Source organism: Carcharhinus amblyrhynchos, chromosome 24 (genome assembly GCF_965287045.1).
Source record: "Carcharhinus amblyrhynchos chromosome 24, sCarAmb.v2.hapA, whole genome shotgun sequence".
In the NCBI taxonomy this organism is placed as follows: Eukaryota; Metazoa; Chordata; class Chondrichthyes; order Carcharhiniformes; family Carcharhinidae; genus Carcharhinus; species Carcharhinus amblyrhynchos.
In genome coordinates, this window is record NC_137347.1 from 30,572,967 (window position 1) to 30,592,235 (window position 19,269).

The 19,269-nt window shown below is 45.5% G+C and overlaps 1 protein-coding gene across 1 annotated transcript in view; it reads right to left on the reverse strand.

The window, feature by feature from the left end:
• Positions 1-19,269, reverse strand: part of LOC145357935 (uncharacterized) — a 110,035-nt gene that overhangs the window by 15,892 nt on the left and 74,874 nt on the right. The window contains exons 8-16 of the mRNA XM_080211519.1: positions 15,421-15,560; positions 13,700-13,826; positions 12,804-12,839; positions 10,925-11,061; positions 9,499-9,625; positions 8,157-8,299; positions 6,520-6,646; positions 3,395-3,427; positions 1,588-1,700 (exon numbers count right to left, since the gene is read on the reverse strand). Coding sequence (XP_080067645.1) covers positions 1,588-1,700; positions 3,395-3,427; positions 6,520-6,646; positions 8,157-8,299; positions 9,499-9,625; positions 10,925-11,061; positions 12,804-12,839; positions 13,700-13,826; positions 15,421-15,560 — 983 coding nt within the window. The remainder of the gene's footprint in view (positions 1-1,587; positions 1,701-3,394; positions 3,428-6,519; positions 6,647-8,156; positions 8,300-9,498; positions 9,626-10,924; positions 11,062-12,803; positions 12,840-13,699; positions 13,827-15,420; positions 15,561-19,269) is intronic.

Genomic DNA, 19,269 nt, shown 5'->3' on the forward strand with positions numbered 1-19,269 from the left:
TCAGGTGAGTGAGGACTTGTGTCCACAACCAGGGCACATACAGACATAAACTCAATTTACAAGATAATGGTTGGAAGGCGTGACATAGAATCATGGAATCCCTACAGTGCAGGAGAAGGCCATTTGGACCATCAAGCCTATACCAATTCTCCAACAGAGTATCTTACTCAGGCCCCCCCCCCACTATCCTCATAAACCTATGCATTTACCCTGTAATCCCCCTAACCTATACATCTTGGGACACTAAGGGGCAATCCACCCAACCTGTATATCTTTGGCCTGTGGGAGGAAACCAGAGTACCCAGAGGAAACACATGCAGACATGGGGAGAACATGCAGACTCCACACCAACAGTGACCCAAGACCAGGAATTGAACCCGGGTCCTTGGTGCTGTGAGGCAGCAGTGCTAACCACTGTGTCACCATGTCAGAGGGACCATTCTGGCCTCTGGGCATCCAGTGGTGAAAGAGCAAAATCTGCGAAGGCCTCAGACCAGGAACATACATTGCAATCTCAAACCAGGAGAAAAATCTAAAAATCACTATTTAAACACCAATATACAGAAGTTTCTGTATTGGTTGCTCTGCTCCACCGATAGCTCGCCATACCTCACTGCTCACGTTTGTTAGTTGCTTGTTAGTGTTAGTTGCTGTGTTTGCACAGTTGATAGAAACCCAACTATTTGCAGATACTTCAAGCTGGTAAACACAAGGATAAATGGTGAATACTGATGACACTCTGACACTGTACAGATGGATTCTCATCCCTTCATGTTCTGAATCATTTTACACCATTTTAAAATGTAAAATTTTGAATGTTTCAAATTTATTTTCTTAATTTGCCCTCACTCTTCCCCTCATTCTCCTTCCATTTTCCTTCACGTGATAATAAATCAAATCCTTCCATGTCTGATTTGATATGGAATTCAAAAAATTCAATTCAACCTGCTTCTCAGTCCTCAACTTTACAAACCACTCAAACTCTTTGATAAAGACACTCAGTTGGATGCCATGTTCACCCAGCTTTCTGCGTTCACCCAGCTCTCTGTGTCCACCCAGCTCTCTGTGTCCACCCAGCTCTCTGATCCCCTGTTGCCTTCATTGTTACCATTATCACTTGCACTTCAGTTACTTAGTAGCCAAGTAATTTTTGAGCAGAAGGGTGCATGGACAAGTCTATTGTCAGGCACTGGTATCTGGTTTGTGTATGAACCCAAGTGATAATGAGTTAATGGGAGGAGGAAAGATCAACAATATAAAAGGAAAATACTTCATTTATACAGCATCTTTCACAACCTCAGGATGCCCCCAAAGTGCACTACAGCCAATTAACAACTTTATTTATAGAGCAGTTGTTGTTGTAACGTAGGAAACATAACAGTCAATTTGCACAGATCCAACTCTGACAAATAGTCAATTTGCACAGATCCAACTCTGACAAATAGTGTGCAGACAAATCTGTATTAATGATGTTGATCAAAGGATAACTATTGGCCAGGAGAGCAGAGGTATGTCCCCTGCTGACACAACGTGTTACTTTCATGATACACCGTGCGTTCCAACATGCTGCCAATCGATTGCATTTACCTGCCGCTTAGGACCCTGCACGACTGCAACTTGAAGTCTTTTGGGATCCCCATCTTTTTGTCTTCGAGAGTCAGGCAGGGCCCACCGAATTCAAACTCCGAGTACACCTTGGTCTTTATGGTGGAAGAAAAGAATGAAACTTATTTTAATTGCACATGGATCAAGACAGCAACAGGACCAAGGGAAAGATTAATACCAGGAAGAACCCATCACAAATTTGTTCTCTCTATCCTTGTTGCTTTAAATGTGTCTCTGGGCTTTAAGAAAATAACATGGCTCAAACAGTACTGTCTCCTCAGCAAATTCCAATGCATTGAAAAGCCTATGAAATACTTAAAATGTTGTCATTGCTGTGAGGTAGCAAGTGGAAACCCAATTAGCATTCAACAATTTCCTGTAAACAATAATATGAATTTGGCTAAATGATCTGTTTTTAAGAGATGTTGGTTGAGAATAAATATTAGCCACCTATTCAATTTAACCTTAAATGTTGACATAGCAGTTAGCCAACTCCAAAAGTGAATTTCACAGTCTCACGTGTGTGTGTGTGTGTGTGTTCACATTACTGAACCAGATGGGTTTTTCTGACAATCGGCAATGGTTTCACAGTCATCAGTAGATTCTGAATTCCAGATAATGTTTTTCACCATCTGCCGGGACAGGATTCAAACCATGTCCCCCAGAACATTAACTGAGTTTTTGGATTAATTGTCTAGCGATAATACCATGAGGTCAGTGCCTCCCTTTTTAATCGTTTCTATTATATTGCCCTGTTGGTTGAATGGTGACCATTTTGTGAATGCTGCCACAGTGGGCTTAGTGGGAGTGGCCATGTTACTGTTGAGGAAGGGCTCCCCATTTGGGGGGTTTGGTTGTCTGATTGGGGGTTGCCCATGTTCTGGCCTACATGTGACTCCAGAGTCACAACAATGTGGTTGACTCACAACTGTCCTCTGAACAATAGCAACTAGGGAAGGGCAATAATTGCTGGTCAGCCAGCAATGCCCATGTTCCTGAATGGATAAAAAAAATCCTCAATATGTTAAAAATTATGCCAACAATCAATATAAGATTGTCATCCAGCCTCGCAATGTAGCACATGTGTGTATACTGGAAGATACATATATTGAGGCACAGGCCCAGTTCATTGCAGACAGAAAGAACACGTACACACATTGTGCCTGTTCCAGCTAAACAAAGATAGTGACAGCTTCTAACTGGTTCATTCTACAGGGCAACTCCTTGACCAGAGACAAGCTGCCTAGTTTGAATTTCAAACAATGCTTGACAGTTAACTGTCAACCATCAACTGGTACAGTCTTCATGGCAATGTTTCTACCAATCAGAGTCCACTTGCCAACCAATCAGCAACCTCCGACGAGGGTAATCTTGTGTTTGTCCTGGTACGTGCAAGATAAGAAGCTTTGACAAAATATCTTTTCTCTGCAAGGCTAAAGCCCCATACTACCAAATACTAATTTACTCAAAAATCTTCAACATTTTGAATGCCTTTACCAAATCTCTCGTTAACTTTCTTTGCTCCGTGGAGAACAAACCCAGTCTCACCATGTAGCTGAAGTTCATTATCCCTGATACAATGCAGGAAATCTCCTCTGCATCTTCTCCAAGGCCTTGACATCCTTCTAAACAGAGATGCCCAGAATTGGGCACAGTACTCCATATATAACTAATGTTTTTTTACAGGTTCAATGCAACGTCCTTGCTTTTGTACTCCCTGGTTGTATCAATAAATTTAATCTTATTTACATAATGAAAAGAGTGGGAAGATGCGGGGAATGATACTTGCCTTCATTTTCAGCTGCTGGCCAATTGGCTCCACCTGAATACACAAAACACAAGACAGTATCACTTTATCATTCAGTCTGTGCTTATGCCTCACTGCATTGTCCCTGCAACCCCCTCCCTCCCACCCCCACTGACCCCCCCACCCCCTCCCCCACACAGTCACAGGGAGAACGTGCAGACTCCACACAGACAGTGACCCAAGCTGGGAATTGAACTTGGGTCCCTGGCGCTGTGAGGCAGCAGTGCTAACCACTGTGCCACTATGCCGCACATTTTGATTTACAAATTTAAACAAAATTTAAAATTTAAGTCCTTTAAATTTAGTTAAACAATTTAAGATTATATATTCATTATTATTTTAATTTTCCATAATTTGAAACTAAAATAGGCCCAACAATCTTGAGTGGTTGAAAATGGGAGTACGGTTCATTGTCCACAAATAGACTGGTATCAACCTGCTGGAGGGAGTGCGATGGGGAACATATCCACTCACATTGACTGAGAACAAGGCAGCCATTGTCTCTCTGCCGTTGTCTTCACTGTGTGAGCAGTTGTTGCCATTTCCTCCTGATAGGACATGGGGTTTTCGAGCCGCAGACAGTGTTCAACATATTCCAGGAATCTCATAGAATCCCTACAGTGTAGGAAGAGGCCATTCGGCCCATTGAGTCTCCACTGACCACAATCCCACCCAGGCCCTATCCCCGTAATCCCACATATTTACCCCGCTAATCCCTCTAACCTACACATCCCGGGACACTAAGGTCAATTTGGCTTGGCCAATGCACCTAACCTGCACATCTTCAGTCTATGGGAGGAAACCGGAGCACCCAAAGGAAACCCATGTAGACACAGGGAGAACATGTAAACTCCATACACAGACAGTGACCCAAGCCGGGAATCGAACCCAGGTCCCTGGAGCTGTGAGGCAGCAGTGCTAACCACTGTGCCACCCTGACAGATGCCCTCTGCTTCCCAGCATGCCTCAGCATTGCAAACTGACACACTTTCTGATTCGACAACGTCACTGTCCTTCAAAGGAAATGTTGCATCTTTTCGCTCCTCCTCCTTTTCTATTTAGGCTTTGTGTTATACCCCTCCCACCACGCTCACTTACATTTAAGAATGCTTTAATGTCATTTTAATTTCAAAATAAATTGCATTTCACCTGAAGCCCGTTCCTGGTGCACTAATTTTAATCCTCTCCTCCACAACAAGGAACTGCTGGTGATTACCCAGCAGCCCTGCTTCCCTTTGACAATAGCTCAGGAGTGGCGGGAAGGTGGGGGGGGAGCAGTGAGGGGGTTGCAGGTGGCCAGGAGTGTGGGAGTGAGATGCAGAGCTCATCACAGAACCTCTACAGTACGACAAGGGCCATTTGGCCCATCAAGTCTGCACCAACTTTTTGACAGACCATCCTTCCCAGGCCCTCTTCCCCACCCTATCCCTATAAATCCATACATTTAGCATGGCCAATCCAAACCTGCACATCTTTGGAGTGTGGGAGGAAACTGGAGCATTTGGAGGAAACCCACCTGTGTCTGCGTGGGTTTTCTCCCATACACCTGGAGTGTGTGAAAATAGGGAGAGTAACCTGAGGCCAGAATTGAACCAGGGTCTCTGGCACTGTGAGACAGCAATGCTAACCACTGCACCACCCCTATGGCTGGCCTCCAGCATGTGATTGGCACATTGCAGCTTAAAACCCAGTCTAAAGCAAGGTCACAGTTGCAGGGGAGGAGCCTCTCTCAATCCAGCTCCTGGAGTCCACGTAACCATCACAGGATGGTGATAATGACAGCTTCTTGTCTATCTTCTCTATCCTCAGCCACCTCCACAGTGGGAATGCCTTGAAATTTTCTCATGGACCCCCACTTGAGAGCCCTTGCTAGATAATATAGCAAGCAGTGAGGGAAAAACACACTTAAAACTTTCTATGCTGGATTTAATTTTGGGCAGGAGCTTTGAGAAATCAGCAGCAAAATCAGGTACCACTCAGCAATAATTGAGCTCAATAGTGGAACAAGTTGAGTGGGAAGAGGCTGAACTCCCCCTCTTTTAAAAGACTATTTTAAAACACTAGAAAGAAGATGTTTTGCTGGATTGCAGTACATTTGTTTGTTAAAATTATAGCATGCTTGCCCCTTGAGAAACATTTTGAACATTTCATTGATGTCTTACGTCTCTCTCATTGTAGGATTAAATAAGTCAAGGCTGAGCAGACCATGTGTACACATTGTCTCCAGAATAGGTTCCAATGGCAAATAAATATCCTGTTAGCCCTCTACTTGTGCAGAAGGATTTTTTTTGAGAAGAATAGACTCATCAAAGATATGAATCATAGAACCCCTACAGTGCAGAAGGTGGCCATTTGGCCCATTAAGTCTGCACTGACCACAATCCAACCCAGGCCCTATCCCCATAACCCCATGCATCTACCCTAACTAGTTCCCCCTGACACTACAGGGCAATTTAGCATGGCCAATCCACCTAACCCACACATCTTTGGATTGTGGGAGGAAATTAGACCATCCAAAGGAAACCCACATAGATACGGGGAGAACGTGCAAACTCCAAACAGACAGCAACCCAAGCTTGTTTCCACAAGAATTTATTCTTTCAATTTTTCTTCTCTTCTACCTTCACTCTGAAAGGGACTGACTCTTTGTTTGAGCAGAGGTTCCCCAGATAATAAACATACAATTACCTTCCCCAGTCCAATCCACCTTAGCCTAGGCTGCAGTGCTGGCTGCTATTCAATGCTTGAAGGAGCACCAAGATCAGTCTGAATTCCCTTCTCACCTGACACCCATACAACTCTTCTCTAAGGGGTCACTGTATAGCCATCAGGAATAGGAACGCTGATTAATTCCTTGCTCTATTTTCCGAGGCTGTGGAGGAGTTGCCAACTCAACTTCACAGCTCCTCACTACTTGCTGAGGTAAGCAAAGTCCCCCCAGATTGGTGATCAGACATTGGAGACTCCGTGTCTGAAGAAACTGAGCCTCTGTCACATCCCTGGATACAATTTATTCGCCACGGGGTTGGAGGGGATTGGGAAAGTGCGGGGGTTACATATTATCAAGATCATATGTTGCACAGTTTTGAGGTAAATGTTCTGCTTACCAGTAAGATAGGGTGGAGGGAACTAATCTTACAGTTCTGGGCACCCCAGTCCTGAGGGTTTCGGTAAGTTCCTTTCTCGACGATGTATTGTGATCCGGAATAATTGACACCTTCGTAGACCACCCATCTGAAAGACAAAATGGTGAAAGTTTAACAGAAGGAAGCAACTCAATGCTGAACATTGAAAGCAGACTCTGCACCTCGACTCTGTGCATTGGTTCACAACTCCTGCAGTAGCCCAAATACAAGTTCTTGAAACTATTCACTTTTATGGTAAGTCTGTTTGCTTTCTTTCTGTAGGATTTTCTCCCTGGGTCGTTGGCCCTCCCCATATCTCAGTCAAGCTACCTACTTTCTCGTGCATGCATGGGCAACCAGTGTTGAAAGATTGTCTGACTGTGGAGCACTTGGCAGTCTCTGGGTGGGATTTTATCACCTCCATCGTTCTGAAACTGTAAAATCCTGCCCGAGATCAGTGGACTTTTCCATGGTCCTCCCCTCACCCACTCCAATTCCCGTGGTGGGCTGGACGGTAGAATTCTGACCTCTATCTGAATCCACCTGTTGCCACACGCATTGACAGCACTGGCCACTCTGCAGTGAGCAAGAGAAAACTCCACGGCAGGATTTTACGGCCTCTTTCCATCGAGACCAGAAATTCCCACCGAGGTCAATGGAGATTTCTATTATTGGACCCTGGCCCACGCCAATCCCGTGGGGGGGGCGGGGTGCGAAGTGGCCAGCCGACATCACCCGCATTCATTTGCTGGAGATAGATTGCAGTGCTCCACGTCAAATCAGATCACTCGGTCAGAGATCCACCCGGAGACTATCCCGGACAACATGGTTACAAGATGATAACCTTGGCTGTAATGCAAGCAAACGGCAGATTGAGCCGCATTATTATAGGGAAAAGCAGTCTTTGTAAAACAAGGAATTAGTAACCACAGTGCACATTATATCAGCTCTACTGTACATTGCACACTTCCAACTCAGGCTAACTGTCCATTAGAAATAGGAACAGGAGTAGGCCATTCATCCCTTCAAGCCTGCTCTGCCATTTAATAAGGTCATGGCTGATCTTACACTCATTAAGTCCACTTTACTACCTTCTCTCCGTAACCCCTAATTCCTCCATTCATTAAAAACCTCTCGATCTCAGCCTTGAAAGTGTTCAAGTATTCAGCCTCCACAGCCTCCTGGGGCCATGAGTTCCAATTCTTTGAGTGAAGAGTTTCTTCAACAAATCCAATTAAATGAATACCCCTTTATTCTGCGACAATGCCCCCTCGTCGTACACTCACCCATGGGTGGAAACATCCTCCCAACATTTACCCTGTCTAACCCCCTAAGGATCTTATATGCTTCAAATCTTATTCTTCTGAACTCCAAAGAGCACAGACCCAACAGATCTAATCTTTCGTCATATGGCAGTCTCTCCATACCTGGGATCATCCTAGTGAACCTCCTCTGCACTGCCTCAAATGTTAATCCATCTTTCCTCAAATAAAGCAACCAGAATTGTACACAGTATTATAAATGTGGCCTCACTAGTCTTATACAGTTGCACCAATGTTGTTGCATCTGTCGCATTAAGTTATAGTCCAGACTACTGCAATGAGGTTACTGTCACTTACACGCCACTCAAAACGTTAATGGATTGTATTACGTCCCGAATATCAACTAGCTCCAGGTCTGGCACTGAATCGACTATCACGAGTGGATCTTTCTCTTCTTGGTTAGTTGTTTCGTTCAGAACAATGGCAGGGTTAGAAAATTCCTTCAAAACAAAAAAAGAAGATATCAAACCAGGAAACCCACAAACACACTTACAGCCCAGTTGTTGACAATCACTTTTATATGAAGAAATTAGAAGCCTCTTACAAAATAGTTCCCTTCTATTCTCACTGCCCCTGACCAAGGTGACATTGCTGCGAACACAGGCCGACTCATCATCCTGATATCTGAGCCTGCATTGGTGAGGCAGTGGTGTAGGGGTATTGTCTCTGGATTAGTAATCTAGAGCCCCGAGGCAATTCTGGGGACCTGGATTCGAATCTCACCATGGCAGATGGTGAAATTTGAATTCAGTCAAAAAAAATCTGGGAAAAAAAATTGAATGATGACCATGAAACCATTGTCAATTATTGTGAAAACCCAACTGGTTCACTAATGGCCTTTAGGGAAGGAAATTTGCCATTCCTACCTGGTCTGGCCTACATGTGACTCCAGTTCCGCAGCAAAGTGGTTGACACTTAAATACCCTCAGGAATGGGCAATAAATGTTGGCCCAGCCAGCAATGCCCACATCCCATGAACGAATGAAAAAAGAAAGGTTGTTCTGGCAATCTGGATGTCCCAGTGGACCATCAACTGACATTAAATGTAAACCTTCTCCCCTCCTCCATACGACCGCATACGTGAACCACCCCCAAACACTTCACTAAACAGCACGGGCATTAGGAACAGGAAGCTGAGAGGGCAGATAGAGCCTCATCCAAAAGAAGTCACCTCCTCGAGTGAAGCACTCAGTTGATGCTGCAATAGACAGATCAGCGTTAGAAGCAGGAAGTTGATTTCCCCCAGAACCCTAACCCAACAGAATCAGAGAATAATACAGTGGCAAAGGAACTCATTCAGCCCATTAATCCGGTTCTGGCTCTTTGAAAGAGCTATCATTTAGTCCCACTCCCATTGAATTTTCCCCACAGCCCAGCAAATTCTTTAATTTCAAGTAGATATCTAATTTCCTATGCAGTGTTCCTGCTGGATCTACATCCAACACACTTCCTGGTGCATTATTCCGTGCTGCAGTGCTGCTACCACAGGGCCAAGGTAACAGGCTGAATTTAGACAATGAGACACATCTCATGTCTATGTTAGCCTCCCTTCACCAGCTAAGCCACTGGGGGCAAAGCTTGGCTTTTGATCTGGTTGTCCCTTTGTAAGAAATGTCTCTCTCAAATCGCTAATACTTACTGCCCGAATGAGGCGCATTGACTTTAAATCCTCATCGAAGCCACCCCATGACCTCCAGTCCAAGAACTCGCCTTCTTCCAAGAGATACTGATGACCCCTGAACCCTTCCTTTGAGTAGCCAACCCAACTGCAAGGAAAGGTTCAAGAGAAAAAGAAAGCAAGTCAGCATCTAAACAACAGCATCTTCATGAATGAACACCCAGACAAACATTCTTAGATATAAAAAGAGAACAGTTGCAATTCTATTGAACCCTTCATGACCTCAGGGCAACCCAAAGGATTTCATAGCTAATGAAGTATTCTCGAGGCGTAGTCACTGCTGTTATATAGGAAACATGATTGCCAATTTATGCAAAGGTCCGGCCCACACATAGCAACTGAAACGTGACCAAATCGACTGTTTTAGTGATGGCAAAGGGATAATTATCACCCCCAGGATATCAAAGAGAACTTCTCTGTTCCTCAAAGCAGAACATTGCCAAGGACCTTCTTCATCTTTCTAACAGAGGACAGTCAAAGTCTCGGTTTAACACTTCATCTGAAAGATGTCACCTCCTTGAGTGAAGCACAGTGGCACAGTGGTTAGCGCTGCTGCCTCACAGTGCCAGGGACCCGGGTTCAATCCTGGCCTCGGATCACTGTCAGTTTGGAGTTTGCACATCCTCCCTGTGTCTGTGTGGGTTTCCTCCGGGTGCTCCGGTTTCCTCCCACAATTCAAAGATGTGTGAGTAAGGTGGATTGGCCATGCTAAGTTGATCCTAGTGTCAGGGGGATTAGCAGGGCAAATATGTGGGATTACAGGAATTGGGCCTGGGTGGGATTGTGGTTGGTGCAGACTCCATAGGCCGAATGGCTGTAGGGATTCTATGATTCGGTTGATGCTGCACTGGACAAATCAGCCTATGTTTTGAACCCACAACCTTCAGACTTAGGGGTGAGGGTGTGATCCACTAAGCTATGGCTAACACTAACATCAAAAATGCATCGCCGTGCCACTAACACAATGAATAATGACAATGCAAAATCTGCACAGAAACAGGCCATTTGGCCCAACCAGTCCATTCCAGTGTTTATGTGTCACTCGAGGTTCCCTCCATCTCTCTTCAGCGAAATCTATTATTGTAACTGTCTATTGCTACTCCTTCAAATGCTTGTCTCATTTTTGCTTCAATGCATCTGAACTATTTGCTTCAACCACTCCCTGTGCTAGCAATTTCCTGCTAGCCCTGCATTGCAATCTGCTCCTGACCCAGCATAATGGATCAAGGTGGTGGGAAATCTCAACACCAACCCCTCACTACTCCTCCCTAAGAGAAGTACGTCCGTGGGTCCTAAGAGGAGAACCCCAGCTGAAGGGTCAGTGATTAGAAAGCAGTGCCCCACCTAGGACACATTAACCCTTTCCGTGCTATGCCGAAATACTCACATTCCTCCATGCACCTTTATGGAGCCAGCATTAGCGAGAGCAGCACCATTGTTCGGGTATCTGGACAGGAAGTCTGGGGAGTCATTGTACACTTCCCTACTTCTTCCTGCAAAGTATGGCTTCTCAAAGATGCTGACCTGGAAGGAAAAGAATGGAAATTGTTGAAATCAGGAGTTCACAGTGAAGGGTCAGTATCCATTCTACAGGACAGTAGTGAGGCTGGATAGAGTAGGTGAGAGTGTGTGTTACTGCTCTGTGCACAGTGCTCCTGAAGGGTTTTGATTTGATTTACTATTGTCACATGCATTGGTATGCAATGAAAAGTATTGTTTCTTGTGCACTATACAGAAAAAGCATACCGTTCATAGAGAAGGAAAGGAGAGGGTGCAGAATGTAGTATTATTGTCATAGCTAGGGTCAACTTCATATGAGGTAGGTCCATTCTAACTGCAGCAAGGAAGAAGTTGTTCTTGAGTCGGTTGGTACGTGACCTCAGACTTTTTTTTATTCATTCATGGCTCATGGGCATCGCTTTTGGCCAGCATTTATTGCCCATCCCTAGTTGCCTGAGGGCAGTTGAGAGTCAACCACAGCACTACTAGCTGTGCAGATACATGGATTTGGGCCTGTGTCTGTGGGAGTTTGCGCATTCTCCCTGTGGTTGCGTGGGTTTCCTCCGGGCGCTCCGGTTTCCTCCCACACCCCAAAGATGTGCTCTTAGGCTGATTGGTTTTACCAAATTGACACTATTGTCCCCTGAATCTGGCTAAGTTAGGGGTTCCATTCGTAGACATGCAGGGTAGAATAGGTGTAGGGTGATGCGGCGGCGCGGGCTCGTTGGGCCGAAGGGCCTGTTTCCCGTGCTGGGTTGTTCTTTGTTCTTTGTTGTGCTCATGAGTCACGTGTAGGCCAGACCACGTAAGGATGGCAGATTTTTTTCCCTAAAAGGGCACCAGTGAATCAGATGAGGTTTTCCGACAATTGACAATGATTTCATGATCATCAATAGGTTCTTAATTCCAGATATTTTCTATTGAACTCAAATTACACCATCTGCCGTGGCAGGATTTGAACCCGGGTTCCCAGTATATTAGCTGAGTTTCTGGATTACTAGATGAGCAATAGTACCACTAGGCCATCGCCTCCCCAGACTTTTGTATCTTTTTCCTGATGGAAGAAGGTGGAAGAGAGTATGTCTGGGATTCACGGGGTCCTTGATTATGCAGTCTGACCAGTTCAAGGAGTAATGGAGTGGTTATGGATTGTAATAATAATTAAGAGTTCTGGGCCAATTATCAAAAGAATACAAGATTTGGAACTTGAGTAAGAATTCAGAAATAAAATTCTGGTATCAGTAAGTGTCTATGAAGCTGCCGGACTGTAATTAGACACCTAAAGGATTTCACAATTGTTTCTTCAGGCCAGGGAAACGTACTGTCCTGACTCAGTCTTGACCTACGTGCAATCCCAATCCTACGTCAACACGGTGGACTCTTTATTACCCTCTGAAGTAGCCTAGTAAGGCCCTCAGTTACACCAAACTGCAGAGATTCAAGGCAATAATTCACCCTTACCAATGGGCATCAGGGCACCTGGTGATGGGGACTAAATAGTAGACTCATGAGAAGTTTGAGGAAGGAGAATGAGTGAGACGGAAGCAAAGGAAGACAAAGGGCTAAATGGAGGGAACAAGTGGGACGGAGGAGAGAGAAAAAGGGATAACATTTCCCTGACTGGTACTCACAATTTTACAGGGATTTAATGGAAAACAATCCAGAAGATGTAACATCTTTCTCCCTAAAGCTCCCTTCCCCAAGATGTATGAACATAACAAATCTGTAATGAAAATCGTGACCAATTCCATTTGCCGTTCTCATACCTTGGGCTCATAAGGCTTCTCCACCCTGGGCGCTCCCTGAAAATAACCACACAAGATAATCAATCTTTGGCAGTTCAGCCTGGAACATTTGACCTGTTGGATTTGACAGGCCACCTTGGTTAGTGAGTGAGTCGCATGAGTGGCCCTCCTTCATCTCAGTGGGCCACAAGATTGATATCGTGCTGGTACACTAACCATGACCGCATGAATTCAATGTAAATAATACAGGTCAAATATTTCATAAGAGTTAAAGAAAGTGCTTAATCATTTACACATTGATGGAACTATCATGTTCAAATGGTAAAGACAAAATAAGAAATATTTAAGCTTACTTCACTTCATTGTACTCAGTGTGCTTTGATTGGACACAATGGCTCTTATCGTCAATGTTGCCTGCAATCAGCACCTACCTCACTTCCTGTGCCCTTGCTTCATGTGCCTATCACTTTAGTAATACCACGAGGAAATAAACAACGTGGAAAGAAACCAGCAGAACATGGCAACCCCACGTGTGGGCAATGGGCAACAAATTGTCTTGCAGGCTGCACTCAGATACTTGATGGGCCACCACTGTGTCAGAGGGCAATTATTTTTAAGGCCCCTTGTTCTGGTCATACCTACCAAGTGGATCCAATTTCTCCACAACTCCCCCACCCAGCTTCACAATTCTATCGGGACTCCTCTCAGCTTTCTCCTCTTCAGAGACAAGAACTCAAGCTGTTAAATATCCCTGATGCATTGTCATTCTGGGATCACTGGTTCCTCCCAGTTGGTGATATCCAGTGAGCAAATCCGATCTAACACATGCTTGTTATTGTGTTAGTATTCTGGGGCAATTGGTCAGCATTGACATCTCTGCAGTGATATTTTTATGTTGCTTTAGATTGTGTGTGTACCATTTGTATGGGCATCAGAGATCCCACTTGTGCTTTCTCTGCTCCCCATTCCTCCAGCGTTCGATAGCCCCCCACTTCCAGAATACATTGCTGGCCTTCAAAGAAGGGTTCAGGGTACACAAGCCATCTGTGGAAATAGAGATAGAGCGACATCAGTGTGGATCCTTTTAAATCTATTCCAAAATTCTCATCAAAATTCTTTCCATAGTTTTCACATGGTCCCCTGTCTCTGAAACCTCCTCCAGCCTTACTACCCTCTGAGGTCTTGGGTGTTCCCCCAGGTCTAACCTCTCTCCTGATTTCTATCACTCCACCATCAGTGACCTTGCCTTCAGCTGCCTAAGCCACAATCTTGGAAATTTCCTCCCCAAACCTCTTTAACTTTTTGCCTCCTTCAAGATGTCCTTGAAACTTTATGGGCAGGATTTTTCAAATGACAGATTTTTCCCCCTTGCATTCCCCCAAAGAGCCGATGGAAATGTCGCCTTGTAGATCGCAGCAGCCCCACAATCATTCTTCAAAGAGCATTAACTGGCACAAGGCTGGACTTCCAAACTCATGTGGGAGGAAGTCTCGCCTCAGAGAGCTGCCAGCAAATCTGATTGGTAATTGGCTCTGTAGTCCCAGCAGTGCCATTGGCAGCAGTGGCCAGGAGTGGTACTACAAGCAACCCCCAGATTTTAGGTCATGGAGTCCGCAAGTACAGGAGGTGTCATGGCAGGAAGAGGAAGTGAAGTCCGATGGGGCTGGGGACAGGTCATTCGGACTTTTGATGGAGAGTCCATGGTTAAAGACTTGCAGGGGCATTCAGTGTGGAAAGGGGGCCCTTGACAGAGGCAGTTCTCTTACCAGGGTGACCTGCTGTACTTCCTCCCTTGCCCCTGAACTTCACCTACCGACCTCAAAATGGAGGCCAGGGTGGGGAGAAGCCCTGAGTGACCAACCAATGGAATTGTCCTGAGTGTCCTGGCTAATGTTTTATCCTTCAACATCCCAAAAACGGACTACATGGTCATTATTATATTGCTGATTGTAGGAGCTTGCTGTGAGTAAATTGGCTGAAACATATACCACTTTACAACAGTGACTGAACTTAAAGAAAATGCTTTATTGGCTGCAAAGCGCTTTAGGAGATCCAGAAGTTGTGAAAGGCATTGTCTACATTTTAGTTCTTTCCGTTGCTCCCACTGTTTACCCTTGTCTCACAATGGCCTGGACACCCTAATATATAGAATCATACAGTACAGAAGGAGGCTATTCAGCCCATCGAGTCTACACCGACCACAATCTCACCCAGACCCTATCCCCATAACCCCATGCATTTACCCGAGCTAGCCCCCCCCTTACACTAAGGGGCAATTTAGCATGGCCAATCCACCTAACCCGCACATCTTTAGACTGTGGAAGGAAACTGGAGCACCTGGAGAAAACCCACGCAGACATGGGGAGAATGTGCAAATTCCACCCAGACAGTGACCCAAGACAGGACCCGCACCCGGGACCCTGGCGCTGTGAGTCAGCAATGCCAACCACTGTGCCGCCAAAAAGGCTCAGTGAGCCTGACGTGAACAGTGTAAGGAATAGGGGCACTCACAGGCATGGGAGACCATATAAACAAGCAGGAGCAAGCATTCAGTGTCACACTCAGCACAAGGTTAAACCAACTGAGTCATCAGTACCCATCAAATGGGACTCTTTAACAATAACACTGGGAGACTCACAGTCCGGAATTCACAATGATTGAGATTACTCTTGGGGGAAATCCAAATATCCGAGCATCCTCCGATTCACCATGAAATGACAGCTTCTTCCCCTCACCATTGGCATCCGGAAACAGAGATATTTGTGGTACGGAGTAGTCCTGAAAAAGAGCAACCCAAAGAAACATTGTACCAGGGAACTGTCCTGAATAATGAAGCTCAATCAGTACGATCGCCAATGACCATCTCCTTGTTGACTTTGCTCTGGTTTCAATGCTGTGTGCACACCATTCTGCAGAAGCACTGAAACTGGAGGAAACCACAGAAACTCATTTTACACTGAACTCCGACAGCAGAGAGAGGTAATGTTCCTCTGTGCACTGACTGGCATCCACATTACAACCAGGAGGAGGCCATTCAGCCCTTCAAGCCTGCTATCATTCAGATCTCTACCTTCGCTCCATCTCTCAGCCTTGGTATTGTAAACCTGAATACTTCCCAATAAAAATCTCTCAATCTCAGTGTTAAACTTTTCAACTGTCCCTCAGCCTCACTAACATTTTGGTTGGTGGGGATTGCTCCACAGAATCACAGAATATTACAGTGCAGAAAAGGCCCTTCAGCCCATCGAGTCTGCACCGATTCATGAAATGCCCTGAACTGCCCACCTAATCCCACTTGCCAGCACTTGGCCCATAGCTCTGAATGTTATGGCATGCCAAGTATGTGTCCAGGTACTTTTGCAAGGATGTCAGGCAAACCGCCTCCACTACCCTCCCAGGCAGCGCACTCCATGCTATCACCATCCTCTGAGTAAAGATGTTTTTCCTCAAATCCCTCCTAAAACTCCCACCCCTCACTTTTAACTCGTGTCCCCTCATAACTTACCCTTCAACCAAGGGGAATAGCTGCTCCCTATCCATCCTGTCCATGCCCCTCATAATCTTGAATACCTCAATCAGGTCGCCCCCTTAGTCTCCTCTGCTCCAGGGAAAGCAACCCAAGGTATTCAACCTCTCTCCGTAACTTAAATGTTCCATCCTAGGCAGCACCTGGTGAACCTCCTCTGCACCCCCTTCCAGTGCATTCACGTCCTTCCTATAATGTGGTGAACAGAGCTGCACACAGTACTCCAGCTGTGGCCTCACCAAACTTCCATAAACTCCATCATGACTTCTCTGCTTTTGTAATCCATACCCCGAATGATAAATGGGAGTGTGCCATACGCCTGTTTCACCACCCTATTAACCTGCCTTTCCGCCGTTCAGATTTTCATCATCCTTACTGTGAAGGAATTCTTTCGGAGATCACCTGGAGTGGACATTTCTCCAATTCTACCTCTCTGGACTCTGGTCACTGGTCCTGGCTATACTTTTATGTGCCTTGATGTGAATTAATGCCTGATAACTACATAACATTTTACATTATTAAAGATGCTATAGATCTGCAGGTTGTTATCTCACATCCATAGTTTGGAGATGTGATTTTGCAGATTTATAAATTCAAGTCCCATCGCTATAGTGCAGCCAGATTTTAATCACTTCTGAACTACTTTTCAATAGAGGCTTTGTACTAACCCATGATTGCTACCCCTTCCACAAACATTCACTCCCACCACCACTGATGCACAGCAGCAGCAGTATGTACCATCCACAAGAGGCACTGCAGGAACTCACCAAGGATCTAAAGGCAGCACCTTCCAAACCCACAACCACTACCACCTAGAATTCAAGGACAGCAGATACATGGGAACACCAGCACCTGGAGGATCCCCCCACCAAGCAATTAACCATCGTGACTTAGAAATATATCACTGTTCCTTCACTGTCACTGGGTCAAAATCCTGGAACTCCTTCCCTTACAGCAATGTGGGTGCACCTTCACCTCAGGACTGCAGCGGTTCCAGAAGATGGCTCACAGGGGCAATTAGGGATGGGCAATGAATGCTGGGCTAGCCAGTGATGCCCACATCCCGTACATGAATAGAAGATTGGGACGTATAGACCAAGAGAAATGACTGACTTTCTCTTGTATTAGATTAGAGATTTGAATCACAGTTTGGGGATTGAAGGGTTGGATCGGGACTGAGTCAGTCATTGTGCTGGATGGTGTCAGTCAACTGCTTATAGCCCAGTCCCAGTCTCTGGCATACTGGCTTCTCTCAGCCCCACAGTCTGTTGCTCCCTCACATGCGGTGTGGAATAGTCAAGACACCTCAAAAACCAAATGTCATAGGAACACTAGTCAGTTCCTTGGACCTCGGGATCATGGCTGACCTGTTTCTTAACTCCATTTATTTGTCTTATTCCATATCCCTCGATAGCCTCAGCCATCAGAAACCTATCCATCACAACCTTGAAATATTTAATTGGCATCTGCGGCCTTTTGGGGAGAGAATTCCAGCTTGGTGTAAGCGCGAATATGAAAAAGTGTTTCCTCGTTTCACTCCCAACATTCCTTATTATGCCCCTCCCTATCTCCAGGGCAAAAACCTCAGAGATCTCTGTGCTCCTTTGATTCTGGTCTCTTGGGCAACCCCGATTTAATCGCTCGACCAATTGTTGCCATACCTCAGCTGCCTAGCTCCGAAGTTCTGGAATTCCCATTCTAAATCTCTCAGCCTTTTCTTCACCTTCAAGTCAATTCTAAAACCTACCATTTTGATCAAGCGTTCTGGTCAGTGAGAGTAAAGGGTTTACTTCACACGAGTCACATTAGTTGGGAATCCTTTATAGTACTTAGCTAGGATTAATTGGACAGTCTGTAATTACACTCAACATTGGCCAAATGAAAAGCTTGCTCCAGGCAATCACTCCAAGGTATAAAACATTTCTAACTGATAACTTGGGATTTTATTAGCTCAGCCTTTACCTTGCTGCATTTGCAGTCCAGAGGATGTAAGTTCAGATCCCAGCAAGGCAGCTTCTGAATATTGGGATGGAATTTCATCGGTGAGTTGGGAAGCAAGATTCAGGAAGATTCCCAGCTTAGCCCAACTGTCTGGGGAGAGAGTATCTGCAGAGGAGGGATTTTAATTGCAGGGGTTGTGGGGGAGAATGTGGGTCGGGGTTGGGCCAGACAACCTGCCAATAAGGTTAGAGGCAGCCTCACTGGCTGACAGGTGCCAAAGCTGGGTGTTTAAGAGGCCCACCTTGGTGCATTGAGGTTTATTCCCAGTTAAAGTATAAACAAAGGTCCTCCAGCCCCCTTACACACCCAATTCCCCATTCACGCCATCTCATGAACCCCTACCGACTCGCTATGGCCCCTCATAATCTTAGGCCAAGCTATGCCCCCTAACCATCCCCAACACCCTCATACCCCCTATTTCAAACTACAATCACCCCACTCTCCCCCTACAGTCCAGGAATTGGGAACCACCCACCAGTTTTATCCACGCACTGAAAATTCAACCCATAGAACTGGTGTCTGTAAAAACCACCCTGAAACTATTGGATAGTTTATTGGACGCAGCCATGTGCCTTTATGGTGGCACAGTGGTTAGCACTGCTGCTTCACAGTGCCAGAGACCAGGGTTTAAATCCAGCCTCAGGTGACTGTCTGTGTGGAACTTGTCTGCGTGGGTTTCCTCCGGGTGCTCCGGTTTCCTCCCACAGTCCAAAGATGTGCGGGTTAGGTGGATTGGCCATTATAAATTGCCCATTAGTGGCCAAACATGTGTAAGTTAGATGGATTAGTCATGGTCAATGTGTGGGTTTAATGGGGCTGGTGCAAACTCAATGAGTCACTGCAGTGACTCTATCATTCAATTTTAAAGTTTATTTATGAGGTTGGCAAGGTGGCACAGTGGTTAGCACTGCTGCCTCACAGCGCCAGCAACCCAGGTTTGATTCCCAGCTTGGGTCACTG